The sequence below is a fragment of the Salmo trutta genome, chromosome 26, assembly GCF_901001165.1.
Source record: "Salmo trutta chromosome 26, fSalTru1.1, whole genome shotgun sequence".
Classification (NCBI taxonomy): domain Eukaryota; kingdom Metazoa; phylum Chordata; class Actinopteri; order Salmoniformes; family Salmonidae; genus Salmo; species Salmo trutta.
The window spans coordinates 13,948,584-13,975,083 of record NC_042982.1 but is presented as its reverse complement, the minus strand read 5'-3'; the positions used below and the strand labels follow the sequence as shown (position 1 = coordinate 13,975,083).

Genomic DNA, 26,500 nt, shown 5'->3' with positions numbered 1-26,500 from the left:
CACTATAATTATCCCCAAGATGCCGTCAGCGCTCCCAGTTTCCCCACTTACAGCAGATGTCACAACCAGGAAAGGAGGCTTGTGAACGTGTTCGAGGGAGGGCCGTGTGTGTGTGGGAATATTTTGGGTGTGAGACTGTGTGTATATACGATTGTGTGTCACCTCATAACCACAGGGCATTGACTCACACACAGCTGCGGCAGACGGTGCCCGTGCTGCACCACCATTGCAGCAACTATGTGATGTGGTGTCCCCACCATTTCTAGAATTAGAAGAGGCTAAAAGCAGCAGCACCTCCTGTGGGGAGGGAGGCTCTGTCGAGGGAGAGAGGTACTCTGTCTAGTCAGGCTGTCCCTGGAGTGGTCCTCTCTCTAATTAGCAGAAAGCTAGCAATTGTTGGAGGGGGAGGTGCGTCCATTTTCCGAAAAGCAGCTGAGCTTCATTATGAATGAATAAATGAGTGACAGTGGTGGAGGCGGGCTAACCTCCTCCTATCCGCCTGTCTGATGTTCAGTTCTTATATTATGAATCAGGGATTGTGATCATCCCCCACGTTCTTGCCTATCTTCATATGCACTATAATATATATATATATATCAGTGTGACTGTGAAGAGTTCCACTTCTGGGGGAAAAAAATACTTGAATAATGAAATACCATTCTTTTAACTCGCTTCTGCTCTCTCTCTTTCCTCCAGCTCTTCAGAGAGGTACGGATCATGAAAGGCCTCAACCACCCAAATATCGGTAAGTGCCTCGGCTACACTAATCTCCCCAGCTTCCAGGGTGTAGCGCCGCAGGGCATACCCCACCCCAGAACATCATCAGCCTAACAGCCATCCTCACGCAATGTTCCCCTTTACTGTCAAAACAGATGCTGAGCAGGAGTCAAGGCATGTGATATGGACAATAGTCCCCCACTGAACTCAAAATGATCCTCCTTTCCAGGGGATACAGTCCCCCAGACACCCTCGTGCTGCCCCTGTAATGGACAGAGGGTGTTTCCCAAATACCACCATATTCCCTATGCGCCCTGGTCAAACATAGTGCACTATAAAGGCAATAGGGTGCAGTCGCTCATGTAAAGCCAGGACAAGTAGACTACCTCAATTTATTATAAAGCACACAGTCACATTTAGTACTGCATGCAGCTGAACCATAAACTGCTGTACCATACTGTTGGCATTTACAGCACATCTCCCTTCTCTAAGGAACACACAGTCAATCACTTTGTGCATTAGGAACTGTGTGTGTTTGTCTGTGCCACTATACTGAGTTGTCTGTGTGTGTGTTACAGTGCAGCTGTTTGAGGTGATCGAGACAGAGAATACGCTCTATCTGATAATGGAGTACGCCAGTGGGGGTGAGCAGAGTACCTCCCCTCAATCAGTATCCCCACTCTCCTCTATTTCTCTTTCTCATCCGTTTTCTCTCCACCCCGCCCTCACGCTTTCCCTCTCCCCGGTACCTCTGACCCATCGATTGTCTTTTGACCGCCCTCCTCCCTCCCTCTGCACTGTCATTGTCTCTCCCCTTCCTTCATGTTCATGTTCTCCCCATTCTTCTCTTTGCTTGTGCCCCCCCCACCTCCCTTCTCTAATCCCCTCTCCGCTCGATTGTCAATTTTTCCTCCCATTCTGTTTCTTGCCAAATAAGGAGCTAATAGCCAAGCATGTGCCCCCTCCTGATCTCAGCCTCACTGCTTTTCTCCCAGTGGATGTGCCCTCTAGCATGAAGCACTTTATGCTGTTTATGAAGCACTGTTTATAAACACAACACACACACTCGTGCACTCAATTATTAAGTCACTCTCTTTCAACTCTCTCACACACCACCACCACATATTCCCAAATACATGCATGGGTCACAGACATGTAGACATACATGCCCATGCATCCGTCACATCAATAAGGTATCCAGATGTGACAGTGGCTCCCTGTACTTCATAACGTCTCTCGCTCTCTCTCTCGTTCTATCACCCTTTGCCTCTTTCTTTCTTTCCCTTTCTCTGCCGCCCTCTCCATTTTTCTCTCTGCCTCTCTCTCGCTTTTTCACTTGCTCTTTCTCTGTCTCGTTGTCCCTCGCTTTCTCTTTAATTCTCTCTATCTCTGCCTCTCTCTCCCCCCTCCATCTCTCTCTCTCTGTCATCATCTTCCTCTCACTCCTCTCATCTTTCCGTTAGCCGCTCAATAATCGCTCAGTAACTGACCCAACGTCAACCATAGGGCCAGGGATCACTGAGATGAATGAGGCCCTATAGGCTCCATGATGAACATACTGATCCCAGATCAGGCTCAATTTAATAATCCATCTCACTTATGATCCTACAGCTGTGTATGCTGCACCTATCCGTACTGCACCTATCCGGTTTATGTTACAATTAAGCATATTTTTTATATTTGTTTTATGTTCTCCTTAATTCTAACATTGCAATTTCTCTGGTATATTGTGGCATAATGCCGTCATCGCACACACACACACTCACTCACTCACTCACTCACTTACTGTGTGCCTCATAGAATTACAATATCATTATAGTATAACTCTTCTAAACACACTATATATACAGTAGGGGTGCGCGAATCAGCTGTTTGTTCACCTGCACCGGCCCGCAATTTCTAATAACCCGTCCGCAACCGCCCGACTACATGTCGTAAAGTGTAGATCTGAGGTTCGCACCCGACCCTAATCCGCAAATATAGAAAATGTGCTATACAGTCAGAGATGGCAACATTTTTTATAGGCATATGTTACTACTTATAATTTCCAACATTTTTGCAGGCTATTTGTTAGTCAATGTCTATCAACTTCTATAATTAGATAAATGCAGATTTTCTTCTGTCATTACTTGTTGCCCTGGAAGACTAAATAGACCCTGCTCACCAGAATAACGTCATAAATTGATCGAATGGATGCTTCAATCTAGTTGACATTGGTAAAGTTTTCTCTTTCATCTCTGCTTCTCTGCTTCACTCGCCGGGAGAAAATGCAATAAATAAATGTTTTAAAAAGGGATTTCCAAATGACATCAGTTTAACCTGTTTTAAGAAAATGTAAAGCTGTGAAACTCCCCTACATGTTTCTGATAAGATTGCAGTAAAGAGTGCACCTTTACAGATGGTCCCTAACTGCAAATTCATTCTTTCAAGATACTGAAAGAAAGAAATCATATTCTAGTGTCAAAATGTACATTTGGTGTATAATTTCACTGTAAGTAATGCTTAATTCTGCAGGAGTTCATGTTATATTTGAGAGGTTATAGACCTACATTCAGTGTCCAGATTTCAGGCTACTATTCCATTTAACCCACCTGAAGAGCAGTTCCCTTGACGGGCCATTTGGAAGTCCCCGTCTTGTGACCGTTGAATTTGTATAGCGCCTCATAATCATCACACATAACATAGCCAGCACTGCTATCATCTTACCACTTCACCAAATCGTTCCCCAACATTAGACTACTGTTCTGTCCCTCCCTTTGTTTTATTTTCAACTTTCCATTTCGCAGCTTTTCTCTTATCGAATTAAACTCCAGCATTGTCCTTTTTGCCTCTGTGGACCGAAGTTAACTTTTTCTCCCTAAGTTCTCAAAAGCATTTGGCAATTGGCGTGTATTCTGCGAGCGTACAGTTAGGCCCTAAAGCTTAATCTGCACACTAACAGCAGATAAAAGTAATGAAAGAAAAACCTTATTGTAGCCTCCAGATATGAATTGCACAAGAATGATACATTTATGAATGCATCATTTTCTCTTTATTCAACACGTCCACCACCCTCCCTTCATTTCATGACCATTAACCCTCCCGCCCCGCGGATATAAGTCACAAATATACGGTATAAGTGCCTCAATTACAGACTATTCAACCAGACAGGTAAGCCTGCTTCTCTGTTTGTTGATGTGGTTTGTCTCTCTCCCTCAGGTGAAGTGTTTGACTACCTCGTGTCCCATGGGAGAATGAAAGAGAAAGAGGCGCGGGCCAAATTCCGTCAGGTGAGACGCGACCAAAAATGTATAATCGCAACAAAAGCCGGTGAATGGTGCCGAGTTGGCCTGTATTACATTGCAAGCATTATTGTAAGCTTGTATGTCAGTCTGTGTTTGGCTTTTTTACTGTGACTTGTCTCACTCCCCTTCTTTCTCTCTCTCTCTCCCACTCTCTCTGTCTCTCTCGCTCTCTCCCCCTCTCTCTATATATATATCTATATCTATCTATCTAGATTGTGTCTGCTGTACACTACTGTCACCTGAAGAACATTGTTCACAGGGACCTTAAAGTACGTGACCGGTTCAGACCTGATGACATGGGTCCCATTTCATTGTCCAAAATGACAATCACTCATTGATATTATACATCAATATCAATTCATTAACATATGTGAAACACTGATAATCGCTTTCCTGAAATGAGCATACAAACTCAGCCTGAATTGAACAGACTCTCAGTCCTTAAAGCTGCACTCGGCTATCTTCACTTGTCTCCTCAGGCTGAGAACCTCTTGCTGGATGCCGACTCCAACATCAAGATTGCAGACTTTGGCTTCAGTAACGAGTTCACCATGGGCAACAAGCTGGACACGTTCTGTGGCTCCCCTCCCTATGCCGCTCCGGAGCTGTTCCAGGGGAAGAAGTACGACGGGCCTGAGGTGGACATCTGGAGCCTGGGGGTCATCCTCTACACGCTGGTCAGCGGATCACTGCCCTTCGACGGGCAGAACCTCAAGGCAAGGCCCCCCGCAGCACAGCCAAATGGCCTTTACTTTGTCTGAGTTTCAAATGGCTCTCTATTCCCTACATAGGGCACTACTTTTGACCTGGGCCCATATGGTGTGGTCAAACGTTGTGCACTATATAGAGAATAGGGTGCCTTTAGGGACGCAGACTGTGTCACTGAGGTGTCAATGTCAAGACGGCGTGTTTCTGGTTTGGATGTTATTTAGTTGATGCGTTATGGGATGTTTTTGCTTACTAATGCTGCCTATGCTCCTCAAGGGGTTTGTGCTGATTACTTCATGTTCACATTTTATTTTCATGTTCAGTTGATCAAGAGAAGGAAAACATTGTCTTTTAGTCCATTTGCCATTAATATGTCTCGTGTTTTGTGTAACGTTATATAACGTTATGTGCACGTTTTGTGTAACGTTATCTGTATGTGTTGTTCCCAAGGAGCTGCGGGAGCGTGTTCTGCGGGGGAAGTACCGCGTGCCTTTCTACATGTCCACCGACTGCGAGGGCATCCTGCGCAGGTTCCTGGTGCTCAACCCCACCAAACGCTGCACCCTGGAGGTGAGGAGGGCAACTGCAGGCGCCACTCAGACATACAGTACACGCATGCACACTCTCACAAACCCACACACACCCTGTTTGTGGCATCTTTAACACATCGTTTTATCCCTCCTCATTAGCAAATCATGAACGACAAGTGGATTAACTCTGGCTACGACGGAGAAGAACTGAAGCCTCATACAGAGCCCCTAGAGGATCATAACGATGCCAGCCGCATCGGTGAAATACTCCCCTCTCTAACTCCCCTCTACTCCCTACCTACATATTGTATGCATCCCAAATGGCACCATTTTCCATATTTAGTTCACTGGGCCCTGGTGGTACTAGTGCACTATTGTAGGGAATAGGGTGCTATTTGGGACGTACCCATCCTCTTCTTTCTTTGAGCCTGTATCTCTGTCTAACGTCCCTCATCTCTCCGCTCGCCTTCAGAGGTGATGATAGGGATGGGTTACACCCGTGACGACATCAAAGACGCTCTGACCACTCGGAAGTACAACGAGGTCACCGCCACCTACCTGTTACTGGGACGCATGAATGAGGTGAGGCACAACGAGACAACGTGTGTGTGAGAGAGAGGGTTGGGATAGAGGTGGGGGAGAGAAAGAGAGAATCCTTCCTCGTTAAGGCTTTCTGCGTCGCCTGTCTGCTTTCCCAGCATTCCCAGTTAAGAGTTTTTAAAAAATATATATTTCTGCCGAGACACGCTTTTAAAGGGATAGTGAGAGATTTGGGAAATTGACAAGTTACAAGTATATTTGTAGCAAACAGAGTTGGCGCCAGTGTGAATGAGAGAGTCATGACTGCACAGCCACCGCCTGCTCCTCATCTCCCTTTAGTGCAGTGGCGCACGTCAGTTATATTTAAGATGGTTCCAACATAATTACATTTTCATGCATTTTGGAGTAGAATGTCCTTTTAAAAAGTCACCAGAAAAATCTACAAAATAATCCCCCTCCGCTTCCTTAGCCACCGCTGCTAACATAAATCCTCGGGGAACACCTGGCGTGCCTGTCTGCCACAATACGTGTGTATGCATGCCTGTGTGTCCACACTGTCTACAGTCACCTGAGTCCTGATCCTAACGTGTGTGTGTGTGTGTGTGTGTGTGTGTGTGTGTGTGTGTGTGTGTGTGTGTGTGTGTGTGTGTGTGTGTGTGTGTGTGTCAGGTGGAGGGCAGCGAGTCTCGGTCAACCAGCAGTCTGAGCCTGGCGCGGGTACGGCCCAGCACCGTCATCAACGGCACCAGTAAACACTCCACCTCCTCCACCACCTCCGCCTCGGCCTCCTCCTCCTCCCACAGCAAGACCACCCAGCGCAGCGCCTCCACCTACCACCCCCGCAGGAGGCACAGCGACTTCTGTGAGTGGGCTGTCTCTTATTCTATGTCCCAAAATGCACCCTATTCCTTATATGATGCACTACATTTGACCAGAGCCCAGAGCTCTGTTGAAAAGTAATGCCTAGTCAAATGTAGTGTACTATAAAGGGAATAGGTAGTAGTTATTGTTGATATACATTACTGTCTGTCCATCTGGGAGTATTATGTGTCATAGGAGCTTCCATGACATTGCAGGGCATTCGGGAAATATTCAGACCCCTTGACCTTTTCCACATTTTGTTCCGTTACAGCCTTATTCTAAAATGGGTTAAATTATTTTTTTCCCCTCATCAATCTAAACATAATACCTCATGAGGAGAAAGCAAAATAATTTTGGGGGAAATTTGTACCAATGTATTAAAAATCAAGAACTGAAATATCACATTTACATAAGTACTCAGTACCTTGTTGAAGCACCTTTGGCAGCGAGTACAGCCTCAAGTCTTCTTGGGTATGACGCTGCAAGCTTGGGGAGTTTCTCCCATTCTTCTCTGCAGATCCTCGCAAGCTCTGTCAGGTTGGATGGGGAGCATCGCTGCGCAGCTATTTTCAGGTCTCTCCAGAGATGTTTGATTGGGTTCAAGTCTGGGCTCTGGCTGGGCCATTCAAGGACATTCAGAGACTTGTCCCGAAGCCACTCCTGCGTTGTCTTGGCTGTGTGCTTAGGGTTGTTGTCCTGTTAGAAGGTGAAACTTCGCCCCAGTCTGAAGGTCTTGAGCACTCTAGAGCAGGTTTTCATCAAGGATCTCTCTGTACTTTGCTCCGTTCATCTTTCCCTCGATCCTGACTAGTCTCCCAGTTCCTGCCACTGAAAAACATTCCCACAGCATGATGCTGCCACCATGCTTCACCGTAGAGATGGTGCCAGGTTTCCTCCAGACGTGACGCTTGGCTTTCAGGCCAAAGAGTTCAATCTTGGTTTCATTAGACCAGAGAATCTTGTTTCTCATGGTCTGAGAGTCTTTAGGTGCCTTTTGGCAAACTCCAAGCGGGCTGTCATGTGCTTTTTACTGAGGAGGGGCTTCTGTCTGGCCACTAACATAAAGGCCTGATTGGTGGAGTGCTGCAGAGATGGCTGTCCTTCTGGAAGGTTCTTGTATCTCCACAGAGGAACTCTGGTGCTCTGCCAGCGTGACCATTGGGTTGTTGGTCACCTCCCTGATCAAGGCCCTTCTCCCCCGATTGCTTAGTTTGGCTGGGTGGCCAGCTCTAAGAAGAGTTTTGGTGGTTCCAAACTTCTTCCATTTAAGAATGATGAAGTCCACTGTTTTTTGGGGGACATTTAATGCTGCAGAAATGTTTTGGTACCCTTCCCGAGATCTGTGCCTCGACACAATCCTGTCTCGGAGCTCTACGGACAGTTCCTTCGACCTCATGGCTTGATTTTTCTCTGACATGCACTGTCAACTGTGGGACCTTATATATAGACAGGTGTGTGCTTTTCCAAGTCATGTCCAATCAATTGAATGTGGACTCCAATCAAGTTGTAGAAACGTCTCAAGGATGATCAATGGAAACAGGATGCACCTGAACTCAATTTCGAGTCTCGTAGCAAAGGGTCATTATGGGGTATTGTGTGTAAATTGATGACGAAAACATTTATTTAATCCATTTTAGAATAAGGCTGTAATGTAACAAAATGTGGAAAAAGGGAAAGGGTCTGAATACTGTCTGAATGCACTGTACATCCATTAGTGTCTGACCTAACCCATTAGTGGGTGTTTGTTTTCCAACTAGCTGTCCGTCACTACCTTTTCACTTGTGTTTTAAATGGTTGTGAAGTTGGATTCCCCTCCGTTCTGCCAGGTTTGAGAATGTTTGCTTTGTGTGTATGAGAGTGTGAGGTCACCAGCCACCACTTTACAAGTGGGTGAGATATTCATAATTTGTACATTGCCCACTTATCTGTCAGTCTATAATATAATAGCATGCTGTTTATCCCAAACTACTTACAGTAATCCATGCAGACATTTACATATGGGTGGCGCCAGCAGAATTCAAACCCACGATCTTGGGTTTACAAGCGCCTTGCTCTACCAACTGAACCACACAGGGCCAGACTTTGATTCTCATGTCGTATCATCTGCCCTGTCTGTCTGTTGGACAGGCGGTCCAGCAGCGCCCCCGTCCCACCCCAAGCGTAGCCCCAGCAGCGTGGCGGGGGCAGACAGGGATCTGAAGGAGGAGGGGGGGCGCATGGCGTCCCGGAAGGTCAGCAGCAGCGTGGTGGGCAGCCGCTCCATCCAGCCCCCCTCCAGCCCTATGGTCAGCAGCGCCAACAACCCCAACAAGTCAGAGATCCCCGACCGCCGCAAGGAGATTATCACCGCCACGGTGAACACGCACGCACACACATACAGACAGGCCGTGTTCCAGGCAGACTACATGTCTGCAAACCACATATAACAGAGTTATCTGATGCCAGACTGCGCCGTCGAAGGCGTGCCACACAACCATTGGTTGATGCAATGCAATGTGTGCAATGCAGTCGGCTTACAACACGACCTTACAAATAATTGTACGTTATAAACACACACGCACACACACGGGGAAAAGAAGGGTTAACACCATCAAGAGACAATGTTACAAGAGGTTAATGAAACTAAGACCAGTGTGCGGGGGAATGAACCAATAAGACTTCCAATAGAGAATACAGATTCATGCTCAACTAAGATGTGGACAGAGAGAATAGAGATTCAACGCTAGCATATAGGGAGTCAACATCTGCTAAATATGCGTATGTGACTAATCCGATTTGATTTGATGAACAACAACAACAGACTATGGAGATGAACCTGAGATGAACCCTTTGAAGGGCTCAGAGGCGCTCTGACAGGGTGGACTGAGAGTGACAACAAAAGTTCAACACGGATACTGTGGTTCTTTAAAGTGCACACCTTTTGACCAGGGCTCATAAGTAGTGCACTATAAAGGGAATAGGGTGCCATTTGGGATGCCTCCACTGACACTGTGATGTGGGGTGTGGATATTATCAGAGTCAGGGCTTTGAATAGACATGAACATCCCTAGCGTTATGTGACCATTAGACAATGCCATTATATGGAGGAGAGGAGGGATATACAGTAGGATGGATGCCTTTCTGAATTTCACCAAATCACAGTCAATGTGTTATCTAACTGTCATTCTCCCTGACTTTCAGAACAACGTCCCAGCAAGTGCCATGATCCGCCGGAACACATACGTGTGCACCACGGACAGGAACAGCACAGACAGACCCTCCCTGCTGCAGAACGGAAAGGAGAACAGGTGAGCAGAGCGTTTGGGTTTCATGTTTGTGTTTGAGTGTTGCACATGTGCTTCTACATTTGTTGAGTCCTTGAGTATAATAGCAGGGATACATTGACCTTCTCAGCATTATGTGTGCATACATAACCTGTGTGTTTTGGCTGTACTGTAGTGGTGTGTTTGTGTGTGTATAACATTCATTACGTCTCTTGACTAGGAGATAAAGAGCTTACTGCTGTGTGCCAGAAGGGGGTGGTTATCATGTGACCTGAAGTCCCAGCTCAGGGCCACGTGGACTGGGGGAGGGAGGGGGTTGGAGATAGAGGGGGAAAGCGGGAGATGGCAGTGCCCCAATTTGACCAGCAAGCGCCTTCTAGGCCCTGTCAATGCAATGCCACGATAGATGGGCTGACGGGACACATACGTGCTAGAGCGCACACACACATTGCAGCCGCACAAACAAATACACCGCTGCACACACACAATGATAAAATACACAAACCAACACACTCAGAAACAGACACAAATAATAATGCTCATATAAACAAATGCATGCAGTCGTACAATTACATGATATAGACAGAAATACATTACACAGAAATACATTACACAGAAATACATAGTGATCATGCATTACATTCCACACATGTTTAGTTCCTGCCCCTGGTCTCTTTTGCTTTGGGGCTCAGGTTGAGGGTAAATGATTGTGCTCTGAAACGGCTGCAAATCAACCAAAGGACTCTAATGTGTCTGCCCTACTTGGCCCCTCTCCCTGTGGGTGTGTGTCTGTCTATCAGAGCTCTGGTTATTTAGAGCGTTAAGTGAAGCGGCCCCAGGCCAACAGGGGCTAAGCCAGCCTAGCTAACCCAGCCATTCAGGGAGAACTGTAGGGAGCGGGCCAAGGGGACGAGGGGAGGAGGAGCTCTGCCAAGTGGATGAAAGGATGCAGGGTTAAGGGGGCATGGGGAAGGAGAGGTGGCTACTGCTGGACGTCCACACGCCAGCCACACTTCTCCAAGCAGATGGCCGAGATCTTCATTTTCAGTCTGTCACTCTCCCTCAAGCCCTCTCTCACCCTCTCTCTATCTCTTTCTTTCTCTTTCTATTTCTATGCTCACTTTTCTTTTCTCACTCTTTACCAGCATACCAGTCACACCCCTCCCACATCCCCCTTTCCAGTCTGTCCTTCCCTCCTCCTCCCTGATCCCCATCTCCCCCTCACAGTCTGTTTCCACCAAAGGCCCAGTTCTGATTTGGCCTCACCACCTTACCTCTGCTGAAAGCCAACACAAGTGGAAGCTCCTACCCTGTAATGGTTCACCATCCCTCTGCCTTAACGCTCAACTAACTCCCGCTAGAGCCTTTCTGGGTCAGATCCTTTGTCTCAACCGATACATTAGAACGATGATATGCCCGGGGTTGTCATACATTATGGACTGATCACCTCACTGTTAATGGTTGAGTGATGGATGAATGTGATGATGATCTGATTGTTTTGTCCTTTCTGCTCTCTCTCTCTCTCCTCTCTCAGCTCCATTTCCCACCGGCTGCCCCCGGCCTCGCCCTCTACCCACAGCATCGCTGGGGCCTCGGGGACCTCCTCCTCTGCGGGCTCCCGCCTCACCCGGGGCTCCAGCATCCGCAGCACCTTCCACGGTGGCCAGCTGAGGGACCGGCGGCCTCCCTCCCACGCCCCTCCCACCTCCCCCACCCTGTCCCACGACGCCAGCCCCCTGCCCCACGCACGTACCCGCGCCACCTCCAACCTGTTCAGCAAGCTCACCTCCAAGCTCACACGCAGGTAAGAGGAGAGTGAAGGGAGTGTGAGGAAGCCCTGAGCTTTAGCCCCCCAGTATAGTGACGACAACAATTCTAGGCTAGTTCATAGTGAGGGTAGAATTCAATTCATAGCTTGAGGGAATTTCAGTAGAAACATCAGAAGTGTAAGCAATCCTAGTCTAAACAGCTGAAAGGTACAGGCAGTGTACAATTTGGAGGATTTGAATAGATGTTAGTTGTAATTATACGATGCTGCGCGCGCCATTGGAAAATTCAACACTCGTCAGGGATAGCGACTGCCGTTTAAGCAATTAGATCAAATAAAGATCATGTACGGCCTAGCAAGGACAAGGATTACTATGAGCTTTCGCTCCTGTTACTCCCCCGTGTTATTTTACTTGTGGAAATCTGGGGAGATCTTTGTTAGCGAAGCACATTTAAACTGTGAGACCACAACCTACCAAGCCAACTCGTGCTATAGTAGACTAATAGCTGCCATAGCTAGGTTATTTATCATCCAATATGATTACGTAGTAACTGTCTTGACTGCATCAAACCGGGAGAAGCTAGTTAAGCTAGCAGCTAGCTAGCAAGGCTAATTGATGCAGCATGCTCTTTCTCGTCCTACAGCTACAAACAACAACAACACCATTCAGAATATAAAGTAGCAGTCTATCTGTTGGCTCTTGGTCGTTGTAGCTTATCCTTCTCTTTTAACTTTAAATTCCATCATTTTAATTACATATTCCATCGATTAGATATCTCCTGACCTTGGTCCCACTTAGAGGCTCTATGACTATAGCCTATTGCTGCTTTGATGACTTGTGATTGACCAACAACCAGCTACGCGCCACTCGTGAAAAGCAAAGAGTAGCAGCATAAATTCTAAACTTCTCTCTCTCTCTCTACTGCAGCAGTCGCGTTTGGATCTGTATGGGTCCTTCAGGACAAGTCAGTTAAAAGTACACATACCTGTGACAATCAGATCAGACCCGTGTCATTATTTAGAATTCTGGATCCAGAACCGCTCTGGTACTGGATCGGGTCTCGGATATTCGGATCCGTGAAGACCTCTAGTGTGTAGGCTACAGTGTTAGATAGTGTGTTAAGGAAAAGACAGTTGGGCTACTGTAGAGGAGGGGACACAAAGCCCAAGACAGGTGACAGTGACTAGCAGTGATACTTGGAACCCTTCCTCAATATGGAGGATATTCGTCTTAGCCCTAGAGACATAGTGGAGTCAGTAAGGTGTGTGTGTCTGGCCATCGGTACTCAGACTTACACTGCTGGAGGGTCCGAAATGCTTCTGACGTCCCCCTCTCTCACTCTCTCCTTAATCTGCATTGATTTTCCTCAGGCTTACTTCTTCCTCTATTAACAACAGGCTTCAAACCCCCACTTACCCAGTTCACATCTCCCTACTACCCCCCCCCCTCTCTCTCTCTCTCTCTCTCTCTCTCTCGCTCTTGGCTGTTTTTGGGGGAAGTGCTTCATGTTTCTGTTTCTTAACTACTTTGCTTTTCCTTGTTAACTTTACTTTTCCTTGCCAATCAGCTGCAGTCTTTTATCCTTCTTTTCCCCCTTTATCCATATCTTTCTCTCTCTGTCTTTCTTTCTTTGTCTCTCTATTTTTCTTCCTTGTTTCTCTCTCTTCTTCCTCGTAGGGTCAATCTTGACCCCTCTAAGCGTCCCAACTCAAACAAGTCCGTCTCGGGCTGCACTCTTCCGCAGGGATCAAAAACAGTTAGTAAGTTCTTCTTCCCATGTTTCTGGCTCCTTCTCTCTGTCTGCCTGTCAGTCTGTCTGTCTGTCTGCCTGCCTGCCTGTCTGTCTGCCAGCACCTCCAACCCCTTGCCCACTCCCCTCTCATTCACTGCCTCAGTCTGTGCGCTGTGTCTGTTGTCTGAGTTCAGTACAAGAGCGCGCCCTAGAGGCCACAGGTGACACAGCATACCCTCGACAACAACAGAACAGCCAGCAATAACCCTGCTTTCCAAAGGCTTTTCAAATGCGCACACGCTTGTAGTACTTGATGTAGGAGCAGTTTGAGATCCCCTATACATTCTTCTTCTATTTTCAGTTCATGTAAAGGTAGTTGGTTAGTGGATGTGTTGTTGTATGGATATCTACCAAATGATTGTGGCACTTAAAACAATAATACATGATTGGACATTAAACATTTCTTTATTCTTATCTTTGAAAGTCAAATCCAAGGGGTCTGATGTGGCTTTGGACTCTACGGGCTGTTCTTTACCTTCTCCTAAAGCTTCAGGGTGCACCTAACCCTGGTGACGTCTTCACTCATTGTGCAGTTGTGTGCCGTCCAGTTGTACTTTTTAACGCGATTGTAAGACGGTGACTCATTTAATGAACTCCATATATTCCTCGCGTTGTTAAAACGTTACCAGTCCCAGAGCCAGTACTGTGAAGCTGTTTCAGTGTTTTTGGTTTAGCCAACCTCCCTCTTTGCCACACAAGACAACGCTATCACAAGGCCAAGGAGATTCAGATTGGAGGGGGTGGTAGTTTTGTTTGTAAGGAGCTGCTGCCATGCGTCCTTAGCATTGCTGACACTTCAAAGCAGGATTAGTTGCGTAATAGAGCCTTTATCCCCCTTCTTAACGGGATCCTCTTCACAGTCCCAGCCAGAGGCACACGCTTGTCAGTCCTTATCCCTCCACTCTACTCCACTCACCATGGACTCCACTCACTCCCTCTCTCCCAGATAGATTTGACCCAACATGGCAGCCCAGACACTATCCCCACTTGCAGGTTTGTTTTAAGACACTCTACAGCTCAGATCTCTCCCCTATCCTGTTAGATGGAGATTTTATAGAAGGAAGGCTCTAGTCCTTTGAAGACACACCCAGTTCCTGGGATGGCATTTGGTTTGGTCAGGCCGGTGGAGACGGCATTTGAAATGGGAAGGTTACGAACATAGCGACACTCTTTGTGGTGCTTGAACAGCAGCGCCCCCTTGTGTGTGTTAGATGCATGTGTAATGGGACATCTCAAAAGCTGACCATACTTTAGTGGTAGTAGTCATTGGGCAAACACTATGTGCTTTCATTATGCTTTCTGTTAAAATGTTCGAATAAATGTTCTACAAACCCAGGTAAAATCCATCACAGCACACGTAAGAATTGTCCAGTTATGTCACGCAACGCAAGAAGCAGCAGCTTTCTAGTCTCTTGGAAGACACCCAAACCTGCCCTGAGCCCTTCCTCTAAAAAGCATTCCTAGTGTGGCTTCAAAGTGTATGTTTTGTTTATTTTATTTCATATGATTTCCTTGCATTTCGGAAGGTTGATGTCACTCTGGCTCTGATGAGTTGATGGTGTTGTGGTTATTTCTCTATTGGCTGTTGCTGAGGGAAGGATTGGAACAGGAAGTGGAGGGAACAAGGGATATTGCTCTATTGGCTGATTCATTCCTAACACGCACTTTTGTCTTCCTCTTGAGGGTCACAGACGAACCTGAGAGAGTCTGCAGATCTCCGGTCACAAGGTGAGTGTCTACAATACAGTATGTCCCACTGTGATGAGAAACTATTTAATTACAGGCCCAAGATTAGTTTCCCCAAACCCAGTTGTAACCACATTCATTATGATCACACAATGCAAAACTGAACCCAGGCCAGTTAGATAGTTGTGCTATCAATCAAAGACTTTCTGTATCACTCCATGTCTGCCCACCATTGGGCAGTGTGACAGCTCCAGGACCAGTAGTTACTAAAGGCATTTCTATTCTCTCCCTCACACTGTAGCCTCGGCTGCACAGTCTCTGGTCAGGCAGTCTCTGGTTAAAACCAGCAGGTAAAGCTCAGAGCATGGGTCAATGCAGCATTAGCTCTAAATGCCCTTGGTGTGACTCGTAGATAGTAGATGTGGTACTCTGTGCTAGATGCCTGTGAGTGACTGCCTCTAATTCTTTTCTGAAGTAGGGTCCTTCTGTGTGTTTTATCAAGTAGGTTCCCTCAGTGTAATAACAACTTCAACTCCCCATCCATTGACATGAACCTCATTCTCATTTACTCAAATGATTTTAATAAATGAATAAATACCCATAATACACAGAGCTTCCACTTGTTTCCAAGAGTAGTACTAGAACTAGTGTGTGGTATTCTGGCTATGTCCACCGTTAAACCTACACCTACTTACCCAGCAGATGTGTTTTTGCTAGCTTGTGACCAAGCATAGTAAGCTGATTCTGTGACCCACCAGGACAGCATTCCAAAGAAAAATGTCTGCTTTGAAATGTAAATCAATGCCAACTCTAATTAGCTGTGCATACTACCAGGGCTGGGCTCAATTCCATTTCAATTGCAGTCAGGAAGTACACTGAATTTCCAATTCTCTTCAATGCTTTTCAATGAGGAAAATGTGGAATTAGAATTGGAATTTGGTTTACTTTCAGAATGGACCAGATTTAAATGGATTTGACCACATCTCTGCAAACCACAGACACCTCCAGAAATAACAATATAATGACATGAATATATATATATATATATATATATATATATATATATATATATACACACACACTACCGTTCAAAAGTTTGGGGTCACTTAGAAATGTCCTTGTTTTCCATGAAAACGTACATGAAAAGGAAATATAGTCAAGACGTTGGATTTTTAATTGAAATAATAATTTTGTCCTTCAAACTTTGCTTTTGTAAAATAATCCTCTATTTGCAGCAATTACAGGCTTGCAGACCTTTGGCATTCTAGTTGTCAATTTGTTGAGGTAACCTGAAGAGATTTCACTCCATGCATCCTGAATCACCTCCCACAAGTTGGATTGGCTTGATGGGCACTTCTTACATACCATACGGTCAAGCTGCTCCCACAACAGCTCAATAAGGTTGAGATCCGGTGACTGTGATGGCCACTCCATTATAGACAGAATACCAGCTGACTGCTTCTTCCCTAAGTAGTTCTTGCGTAGTTTGGAGCTGTGCTTTGGGTCATTGTCCTGTTATAGGAGGAAATTGTCTCATATTAAGCGCCATCCACAGGGCGCTGCGGAATTGAGTGATAGCCTTCCTTCTTCAAGATCTCTTTTACCCTGTATAAATCTCCCGCTTTACCCCCACCAAAGCACCCCCAGACCATCACATTGCCTCCACCATGCTTGACAGATGGCGTCAAGCACTCCTCCAGCATCTTTTCATTTTTTCTGCATCTCACAAATGTTCTTTTTGTGATCCGAACACCTCAAACTTGGATTCGAATGTCCATAACACTTTTTTCTAATCTTCCTCTCTCCAGTGTCTGTGTTATTTTGCTCATCTTAATCTTTTATTTTTATTGGCAAGTCTGAGATATGGCTTTTTCTTTGCAACTCTGCCTAGAAGGCCAGCATCCTGGAGTCGCTTCTTCACTGTTGACGTTGAGACTGGTGTTTTGCGGGTACTATTTAATGAAGCTGCCAGTTGAGGACTTGTGAGGCGTCTGTTTCTCAAACTAGACACTCTATTGTACTTGTTCTCTTGCTCAGTTGTTCATCGGGGCTGTCCTCTTGCTCAGTTGTGCACCGATGCCTCCCACTCCTCTTTCTATTCTGGTTAGAGCCAGTTTGCCCTGTTCTGTGAAGGGAGTAGTACACAGCGTTGTATAAGATCTTCAGTTTCTTGGCAATTTCTCGCATGGAATAGCCTTCATTTCTCAGAATAAGAATAGACTGACGAGTTTCAGAAGAAGGTGCTTTGTTTCTGGCCATTTTGAGCCTGTAATTGAACCCACAAATACTGATGCTCCAGATACTCAACTAGTCTAAAGAAGGCCAGTTTTTAATGCTTCTTTAATCAGAACAACAGTTTTCAGCTGTGCTAACATAATTGCAAAAGGGTTTTCTAATGATCTATTAGCCTTCTAAAATGATAAACTTGGATTAGCTAACACAACGTGCCATTGGAACACAGGAGTGATGGTTGCTGATAATGGTCCTCTGTACACCTATGTAGATATTCCATAAAAAATCAGCCGTTTCCAGCTACAATAGTAATTTACAACATTAACAATGTCTACACTGTATTTCTGATCAATTTCATGTTATTTGAATGGACAAAAAATGTGCTTTTCTTTCAAAAACTAGGACATTTCTAAGTGACCCCAAACTTTTGAACGGTAGTGTGCATATATATATATATATATATATATATATATATACAGTTCAGATCATTGAGTGGGGCATGACTGTAGCCTGTTCTAATGAATGAGATATAATGGTGCAGCATCATTTAGAATGTTGTTGCCTTGAAGAACAAGCGTGTCCTCAAAAAGGTAAAATTGTGTTGTTAACTTGCCTAACTTGTGTTGCTTCCTAACATTCCATTTTATTGCACTGCGGTATCCTCTGAATTGTCCTCTGAATTGAACCACAGATTTATTTTTCTAGAATAGTCTAATTTATGGCATGATTTTAAGATGGTAATGCAACTTGTGTGTGTTGTGGAAGCTACAGCCACTCTTCAGTAAAGACTGTTAAAAACATTTTATATACTTTCATTTCTATTGGCCTTGTTATTGGATTTCTATTGCTATTGATAAATTAAGAGTTGTGGCTGTTAAACCAAGCCCTATATGATACTAATATATTTCTCCCCTGTTCCTCTCTTCCCATCCACGTTAATGCACGTCACCCACACTCCACCTGCATCCTCTTCTCTCATTCAATCTCTCCTTCCCCAATCACTCCCCCACTCCCACGCTTCACCCACTTTGCCCCTGCAGTCGCCATCTACCTGGGCATCAAAAAGCGGCAGAGCCCCGGACCCCCCGATGCAGCTGGGATGTGAGGGTGCGGAGCCCGCGGGACCCGGCGGAGGTGGTGCTGGCGCTGCGCGAGGCGGCCCAGGGCTGCGGCTGCCAGGTCCACCTGGCTGGGCCCTTCCTGCTCTCCTGCACCCACGGGGCTGCCGGCTCACGTGTGGCCTTCGAGGCTGAGGTGTGCCAGCTGCCCGCCGGCCCCGCCGAGACCAGCGGCGTGCGCTTCAAACGCCTGTGGGGGGCGCCGCTTGCCTTCCGGGATATTGCCACAAAAGTGTCCAAGGATCTGGAGCTCTGAGGGCAACAGGGGGTGGGGCAGAGGGCTTCTACACTGGACAGACTGACCGAGGGGGCGGGAGAAGGAGACAGGCTGAACCCGCTACCCCCACTGCCAACCTCGCCTCACCCCCGCCAAAGACCCGCTTCTGGTGCCACACGGACACGCAGGCGCACCGGCAAGGACGGCCCGGCCCCGCCACTCACAGACCTATGAACCCTGCGAAGGCACCTCAATATTATGTGAATCTAGGGAGTCAAGCAGTTATTTTTGAATTCCATATTTGCAGATTAAGATATTTTTCGTCAACGTCGTTATGATTATATTATATATGTTGTCATTCCTTTTTAACAGCTGCTATTCTAAAGGTTTTTAATTTTGTTTTTATTTTTTTCAGTTCAATGAGCAATTGACAGACTGAATGCATATTTAAGAAACAAGGGGCCAGCCCTTCCTAGACAGAACTCCAGGCTATAGAGCAGGGGTGTCAAACTCATTTTGCCCTGGACACCGCATTCGTTCTTCAACAAGGTCCGGACGGCAACACTGAAAATGTGTTATATTTCCTTGCCGTCAAAATTTGCCAAAAATAGTTTATCCACCCTATACATAATTTTTTGCATTTTTGATGCTCCCTAACTGTCTAGCTTTCATTTCATTGATTATTAACAATCAATAAACTGTATGAATGTAGGTCCATTATCTTATCATTTCTACACAGTTTCAATTTGGTTGTAGTCATTTTAAAATATATTCAAATCAAATTGTATTTGTCACATGCGCCGAATACAACAGGTGTAGACCTTACTGTGAAATGCTTACTCACAAGCCCCTAACCAACGATGCAGTTTTAAGAAAATACACCAAAAAAAAGTAAGAGATAAGAATAACAAATAATTAAAGAGCAGCAGTAAATAACAATAGCGGGGCTATATACAGGGGGTACCGGTACAGATATATATAAAAAAAGACAATTGTTTTGTTGTTATTTTTGGGGGGTTTTACTCAAACCCGCAGGCCAGATTGGACCCTCTCGCACACCGCAGGCCATATATTTGACACCCCTGCTATATAGGGAGACATGCCGAAATGCAGAGACGGACAAAAAAAGTATGCTGTAAAACAAATGCCAGACCCTTCTGCCCATCCATCATCTGCTCAATTCTGTACGACCCCGTCTGCTACTCTCATCAAGTTTCATTTTGTGTTTTGTATATACCGGAATGTTGGTTGCTAATGAGCAAGGCTGTCTGACTTCAATGTCCAAAGCGGAGTAGGTAATGACTGCTCTTCTGAGCCACTAACCTTTTGATTTTCTGCATTTCAGCAGGTAATGTACACAAGCATTCTACACATTCTTCTGGTAGAACTTTAGGTTTAGCAATATCACCTCTTATAATTGTATTTTCTCTTAAATGTTACAACACATCCACAGGGCCAAGATTCCAAACTTGATTTGATATAAGCTGTGTTTAGTATTATGTTGGGGAATATTGATTGTCACATGTCCACAATCACAATTTGGAGCACTTTTTTGAATAAAATGACCCAAGATCGCATAAAAAATAAAATTACATCAACTCCTAATTTTCTGCACAAAAAGAAAATAATATGATTGATCAAACAGACTATAATAACTACAGCAATGCTAGTTGAATTGCATTAAGTATTTATGTCCATTGATTCCTTTATCTGTGGTTCCATGAGTTCCGAACTGCTCCTCAACTCAGCCCTCGGCAACACTGAGCAATTGGTCAGCAAAACAGGCGTGATGTAGCTGCTTCCCTTCTGGTAGCCAATCAGACTTCTGTATTGCTGAGGGGGGTAGTTTAGAATGTGACCCTGGGTGACCTTGTTGAAATTAACCCTGACACGCGTCTATAAATGAACCACGATTCATTCATTCCAAGCAGCTCACAATTGATCCAAGTCAGGTTGATAGTCACTCACTCAGGCCTTGACTGTTTGTCATTGGCTTTGATTTGCACCAATATACAGTAATGGTCCTTGTCGCTTGTCAGTGGGTCACAGCAGCAGACATGCCAGATCTTCATTCCCAGTTGCTGCAGTGGGCTCTTCTAGTTTAGATCAATCAACCATGTTTCTGTTTTTTCAGCTCAGACTGTGTTGTTGGTGTCGCTGAATGTTCTTCAACCTTCCTTGTTTTCTGAAAGTCTGTCTGGCCTTTGTAAATGGCTCAAAGATTCATCAACAGTGGAGGATGTTCTCATTACAGAGTGTGCTTGTTTGTCACTGTTACACCTCTGACCATCTCCGCCAGCCTGCCTACACTGGACTGCCTGCCCAACACACTAGCAAATCTTCAGTTGTTTTCAAACTCCACCATTTTCCACCTTATTCCTTTTGGCAAAAACGATTTATTGCACACATGTATGGCAGTAGTACATAGTAATCCATGACACTACAATGACTTCAGTTTTCCCGTTGCAAGGAATCATGGGAGATTTTAGTTGCAACAGGTGGCCACAAATGTCTTAAAATGTGAAAGCTGTGATTTTTGTGCAATTTTTGGGCAACGTTGTCCAAAATAGGACCTCTTGCCCAACAATTCCCATATATATTGCTTAAAGCTTAGGACCATGCTTCAACAGTAGGAAGTAGTAGTGCGTTTGAAGCAGTCGCTGTTATCGATAAAACAGGGTGCAACTATGGAAATGACTGACCTGCAGTCCTGCATGTCTCATAGGAAAATTGTGTTGAAGCAAAAATAAATTCTCCTTTCAAACTCTGACATTTTGGATCAAGTTTCTTTTTGTTCTCCCTGTGGTTGACGTGGTCTCAGTAGATTACAGGTTGGTCATATGTGTAACGGATGGTTTGGAATTCCCATTGTTAGAGCCTCTCCTGCCCATGATATATGAGACAACATACACATTGTCACGTTCATATAAAGGGGCATTGTTTACGTCGTTTCCTAGCAACCCACTACTTTTAAAACTACTAGTCTTAGCACCTAGAAGTCATCATGACCACCCGCCTTCGCCTCGTGGCTATGACCACATCACAGACATGATAAAAATGTCGTAACACATGGCCTCTCATTTTATTGCTTAATTGTACCATGGTTTTAGGGCATTTACGGGGCTGCGCTCACTGAGTTTATGTGTGTGTGTGTGTGTGCGTGCACCGTGTGTGCACATGCAGCAAGAATGTGTACATGCGAGGGTCTTTGTGTGTGTTTCGAGACCATACATCAGACAGTGGGATTGATTGTTAATTGGGGCTTGTTTTATTTGCTCAATACATTTTTACAACCAAAGAACGGATTTAAGATTTGGTGCATAAACATAGTCATGGCCCATGGCACCAGACTATGCGATGGTATTTGTTCCCAGGATGTTACAGAAAGAACAGGACAGATGGTAAAAAGTGACTGTAGGAAGGAGAAAAATAAATGATGAAGAGAAAGATTGAAGGAAGGAAAAAAGAGTTGGATCAGAGTGGAGTGTCTTCAGGAAAAGTCCAGGGAGGATGTCTCCTGCCCGCGTGACGACAAGGCTACTCATTTTTATAATACAAAAAACTCAGAAGCACAAGTGCCGCTTTACTTCTGGGCGGGGATCATGCCGTCGATGGCCTCTCCCTTCTCCAACTTCTTCTCCATCTCCACCATGAGCTTGACGCCATCCACCACCATCTGCACCTGCTGCACCTCTGAGGAGCCCAGACGATCAGCGTTGGAGATGTCGAAGATTCCACCCACGGAGGCCGTGTCCACACCGCCTGCAGGCAAAGAGGTCAAAGGTGAGTCTTCATAATCCTTAACACTGGTGTTCCATAATGTATATGTCAGGTTAAATATGGCTTTACTAGTCACCTCAGAAATGCATATGTAATGGCAGTGTAAAAGCATTTTATGGACTATTGCTAGGTATATATATGACTTCATGCATTAAGACTGTGAAGAGAGTTTGAGAGAAGCTCGTACCTGTGCCGCGCTTCTGCAGACGCAGCCTGGTCAGGATCTCCTCAAACTTGGCGTGTGTGCTCAGCTTGGGCAGCTTGACGTGCACGCCACCGCGCAGGCCAGTTCCCAGGTTGGAGGGGCAGGTCAGCACGTAGCCGAGATGCTCGTTCCACATGAAGCCGTGGTTGTGCTTCTTGAAGACCGCCTCAATCTGCACAAGGTGGAGAAGGACAGGAGACGAGAACGTTCCAGTGAGTGCGTTTTCAGGTGAGAACAGCCAACCGAAAGGGATGTGTGTTCCACTATTGACTATAAGAAAAGTCAGCTGCCATTGTTGTGAACAAGCGATAAAGAACAATGTTGGTATTGAGAGTGTGTCAGTCCTGTAGGCTCTGTGGCTAGCGTACCTTCTGCAGACCAACGCAGAAGCGTCTGAAGACCTCCTTCATGTTGCCGCCCTTCTCCATGGAGATGACACGCAGGTGATCCTCCTCGTTCACCCAGACCAAGAAGCTCTTGGCATCGTTGTGCCTTCAGAAAGGAGGGAGTAAGTGTTACATGACTGTGGGACATACTGTACATTCATTATCTGGTTTCACCAATGGTATCGTATTGGTATGGGCCTGTGTCCTGGGCACTCACCAGATTCCTCTTGCATCGGGCCAGTCACGAGCCATACCAGCGGACAGCAGCAGGGGGGAGACGGGCTTGTCAAACAAGAAGTGGTCGGCGATCAGCTGATCCTGCTCGGCATCGGTCATGCCATTCAGGGGGTAGTACTTTCCCTTGAACTCACCATCCAGTGTGGCCAGGGCTGAGGGGAGAGAGACATAAACATGAGATTGACATGATCGTGCTCCATGGCAGCACAGCTGACCCTGATTTTATAGTGCTGATTTTTTCTGAGGGCTCAGACACTCACCCTCGATGGACAGTTTCTCAACCATTCTCCGCTCGCCACGGCTGTTGTGGGGGGGCAGGGTGTATCCCTTGATGCTGCGTCCGGTACGCACACGGCTGGACAGGACGTAGGCGGGGTCAAGATCATCACCTCCCTGTCAACGGGGAAATTAATTATGTCACTCTACACATGGAACTCATTCAAATGCTGTCTAGTCACCACGGTCCACTGCAGCCTTATATATTAGCTAAGAAATCAAACTTGCAAAAGGAGCAACTCCAATGTAGAAATGTGATTGCCATTACCACTTTCTTCACTCACCTTCAGGTTCTCGAAGTTCAGGTCGGTCTTGTGTTTGTCGGTGGGCTTGTAGCCTCCGTGACGGTCGGAGATGATGGGGTCGAACATATCCTTAAAGACTTCGTAGCACTCTTCATCACCAGCAACGCAGCCGACGGTCATGATGAAGGGGTGTCCTGCAGACAGAAAGAGAATAAGTGGGAACTATTGCCACAGGAAAACTACATGTAAACAGGCCCCCAACAAAGTGCACTACCAACAGTCTCATTTTTCATGCTAATAGTGTATTAGTTAATAGCACTAAGAATGTTTTGCTTTCAGGTGCCCTTATCAGCCACCAATCAGAGCAGATCAGGACATGCATATCCTGTGACCTCACAGGGACCTGACGGGTTTTCCTGTGTGTGTGCTTCCAAGTCTTACCAGGGTTGTCCACACCGGTCTGGGTGCAGTCGTCCAGGGTGAAACCGGAGGGGGTAGACTTGCTCCTCAGCTTTTTGTACATGTCCTTGGTCAGCACCTTGGCCATGTGGTTGTTGTGCAGGGAGAGGTCTGGGAACTCCTCCACATCAGAGAATTTCATCTTGTAGTCATTGTGGCAGTTCTTCGTCATGATTGCGGCTTTCTTTTGTCCTGCAAAAAGGAGAGGGGGAAGAAGTGTGAATTTATGTAGGATGATCTGGCACACTGTAACGAAAGGCCTCCCAACTAAATATTCAAGAATGGTGAAAGAACAATATCTGGGTCCCTAACAACAGAATTGTGCCACAATTTATAAAAGAGAGCATGATGGGTTTTCAGAAAAAAATCACGAGGAACTGTCCTAGCAATGGCCTAACAATACAACCAATACCACTAAATATAGCATATTTTGTGATTTGTAGTACTGAGTCTCCTAGTGTCTTATCTATCAGTCTCCTGACCCCTCCAGCCACCGCCTCATGTTTCCACGGAGAGTGACGGGTGTGATCTATGTGCTTTTATGCACTTAGCAGCAGAAGGTATTTTTAGACCAGGCCATTCACCCTACACCCTCTTGCTATGGCTATACTCTGACACTGGCATGCAAGCCACCTTTCCATTCCTTCAAGGGAAACACCACCACTGGAACCTAGTCTGGCTACCACCCCAGTAGGCGGTACCAGAGAGTTCCAGAGACTGACTTGATTCATTCTCCGGTTATTAGCACAACTGACCTTCAAATCAGAATGAATAGGATCTCAGATTAACATCTGCACTACAAACATGTTGTGGAATAATTGCAGACATTATAGAAATTCAATACTTCACTTAGCATGTTTTTTTTCAGCAAAATATCTAAAATAACTCGGTGTCATCTATAGATCACTGGTAACAAATCAACCAGCCGCTGTCCTGTGACTATCCCTCCTGTAAATATCCCTCCTGTGACTATCCCTCCTGTGACTATCCCTCCTCTACTAACAGCCGTTAGTGATCATGGCTGTTTTCAAACTAGTGCTCTCTTTTACCGACAAAACCTTTAACAAAGTTAGTTTGCACTCAAGAGGATGACGAGTATAAACGCATAAGAAGTAGTTTAAAGATGAAGATCTTCCATTTTAGGAAATGCTGCAAGAAACTGAAGAGAAGTCCAATGCAAAAAAATGCAACAAGAACCGATTTCAGGATTCCAAATGGTGCGGCAACGGAGAGGTTTCAACTGCCTCTTTTCTTTTTGTGCTCTTTTTCAGGAATTCTCCTCATTTCTACTTAAAAACCCTTTTCCAGAAGCTCGCTGCCTTGTAGGTTTTACCTGCACAGGAGAAAAGAAGGAGGTAACGTTCCCGGGATCCACCAAAGCCAATATAGGAGTTACCCAACTTTGACAGGTGTTAGACCCTAGTTTATATACCCAGACCTTTGCAACCATTGGCTGGTTTGTCTCTGAATTCTCTCACTCGATTGGACAGCCACAACCCCTGATGCCCAGTTTAGTTTCTAAAAGGCATGAACTTACATCACAACACCCGAGACGGTACAACAGCTGTGCCTACCCCCTGAACGGCAACATCCCCCTCCTCCTCTGATTAGCTAGTTGAGGTGGGGGGTTGAAGGAGACAGTTGAAGTAAAGCGACAGTTGTAAAAATACACTTTCTCCGTGGACACTGTTATAAGTGTTCACACTGAGAGATTGAGGGATCCTGGGGGAACAAATAACTACTATGTCTAAAAGCGTCAGCTAAATGGCATATATTATATTACTAGTTGTGGGATTTCATGGGAGTTCTCCCCTACAGGGATTGGTGCTCCCTCTCATTCATCTGTAGTGTGTTCGGTGAGTATTCCCTTGGTGAGTACCCCCTTGGTCCTAATTTGAATCAGTCAAAAAAAGTAATATGATTTTGTGTGGGAATATGGTTATGGTCCCTTGAGAGAGATGGCGAACCGGAAGAGGAGAAAGGAGAAAGCCACTTCATTGAGCATTTCATTAACAATACCTGACAATATCAACCACAAACTGGAACTATGTGACACACTCCACTTGGATTCAGAGCAATTGCACTTCACAGAGGTTTTTGTTGAAGCTCATAGTCAATCAAGGCTTAATGTGACTTCACACAAGGTTTAACAATGTTAATGAGGAGACCTGTTTAAAACAAGTCTTCCGCACAGT

General features: G+C 45.6%; 3 protein-coding genes across 5 annotated transcripts in view; 2 read left to right on the top strand and 1 right to left on the bottom strand.

Annotated features, from left to right (window-relative positions):
- The window catches only part of mark4b (MAP/microtubule affinity-regulating kinase 4b), a 46,803-nt gene extending 27,375 nt beyond the window's left edge, over window positions 1–19,428 (top strand). Inside the window, exons 4-18 of one of the 3 annotated variants that reach the window (XM_029714877.1) lie at window positions 697–745; window positions 1,296–1,361; window positions 3,916–3,986; window positions 4,214–4,270; window positions 4,481–4,717; window positions 5,160–5,279; window positions 5,399–5,498; window positions 5,712–5,821; window positions 6,449–6,641; window positions 8,768–8,994; window positions 9,821–9,927; window positions 11,438–11,707; window positions 13,350–13,432; window positions 15,148–15,192; window positions 18,423–18,610. In XM_029714877.1, coding sequence (XP_029570737.1) covers window positions 697–745; window positions 1,296–1,361; window positions 3,916–3,986; window positions 4,214–4,270; window positions 4,481–4,717; window positions 5,160–5,279; window positions 5,399–5,498; window positions 5,712–5,821; window positions 6,449–6,641; window positions 8,768–8,994; window positions 9,821–9,927; window positions 11,438–11,707; window positions 13,350–13,432; window positions 15,148–15,192; window positions 18,423–18,487 — 1,800 coding nt within the window. In that variant the 3' untranslated portion in view covers window positions 18,488–18,610. Of the gene's footprint in view, window positions 1–696; window positions 746–1,295; window positions 1,362–3,915; window positions 3,987–4,213; window positions 4,271–4,480; window positions 4,718–5,159; window positions 5,280–5,398; window positions 5,499–5,711; window positions 5,822–6,448; window positions 6,642–8,767; window positions 8,995–9,820; window positions 9,928–11,437; window positions 11,708–13,349; window positions 13,433–15,147; window positions 15,193–18,422 lie in introns of all 3 variants that reach the window. The other 2 variants (XM_029714876.1, XM_029714878.1) reach the window with 2 other exon arrangements.
- Window positions 19,429–21,962: 2,534 nt separating this feature from the next.
- Window positions 21,963–25,782, bottom strand: ckmb (creatine kinase, muscle b). The gene is made up of 8 exons (XM_029714879.1): window positions 25,639–25,782; window positions 24,288–24,497; window positions 23,886–24,040; window positions 23,586–23,718; window positions 23,306–23,477; window positions 23,071–23,194; window positions 22,685–22,874; window positions 21,963–22,479 (listed from the first exon to the last, which is right to left on the bottom strand). Exons 2-8 carry the CDS (start codon window positions 24,475–24,477, stop codon window positions 22,301–22,303), a joined length of 1,143 nt encoding a protein of 380 aa, XP_029570739.1. The 5' UTR covers window positions 24,478–24,497; window positions 25,639–25,782; the 3' UTR covers window positions 21,963–22,300.
- Window positions 25,783–25,990: 208 nt separating this feature from the next.
- The window catches only part of klc3 (kinesin light chain 3), a 38,008-nt gene continuing 37,498 nt past the window's right edge, over window positions 25,991–26,500 (top strand). The window contains exon 1 of the mRNA XM_029714875.1: window positions 25,991–26,161. The gene's annotated coding sequence lies outside the window, so the exon portion shown is untranslated. The remainder of the gene's footprint in view (window positions 26,162–26,500) is intronic.

Coding starts and splice junctions, on each gene's coding strand:
- ckmb (XM_029714879.1), bottom strand. CDS start 24,477: ATGACGAAGAACTGCCACAATGACTACAAGATGAAATTCTCTGATGTG. Junction 23,719..23,885: donor TGAACTTCGAGAACCTGAAG/GTGAGTGAAGAA, acceptor CCCCGTTGACAG/GGAGGTGATGATCTTGACCC. Junction 22,875..23,070: donor TCTGCGTTGGTCTGCAGAAG/GTACGCTAGCCA, acceptor CACCTTGTGCAG/ATTGAGGCGGTCTTCAAGAA.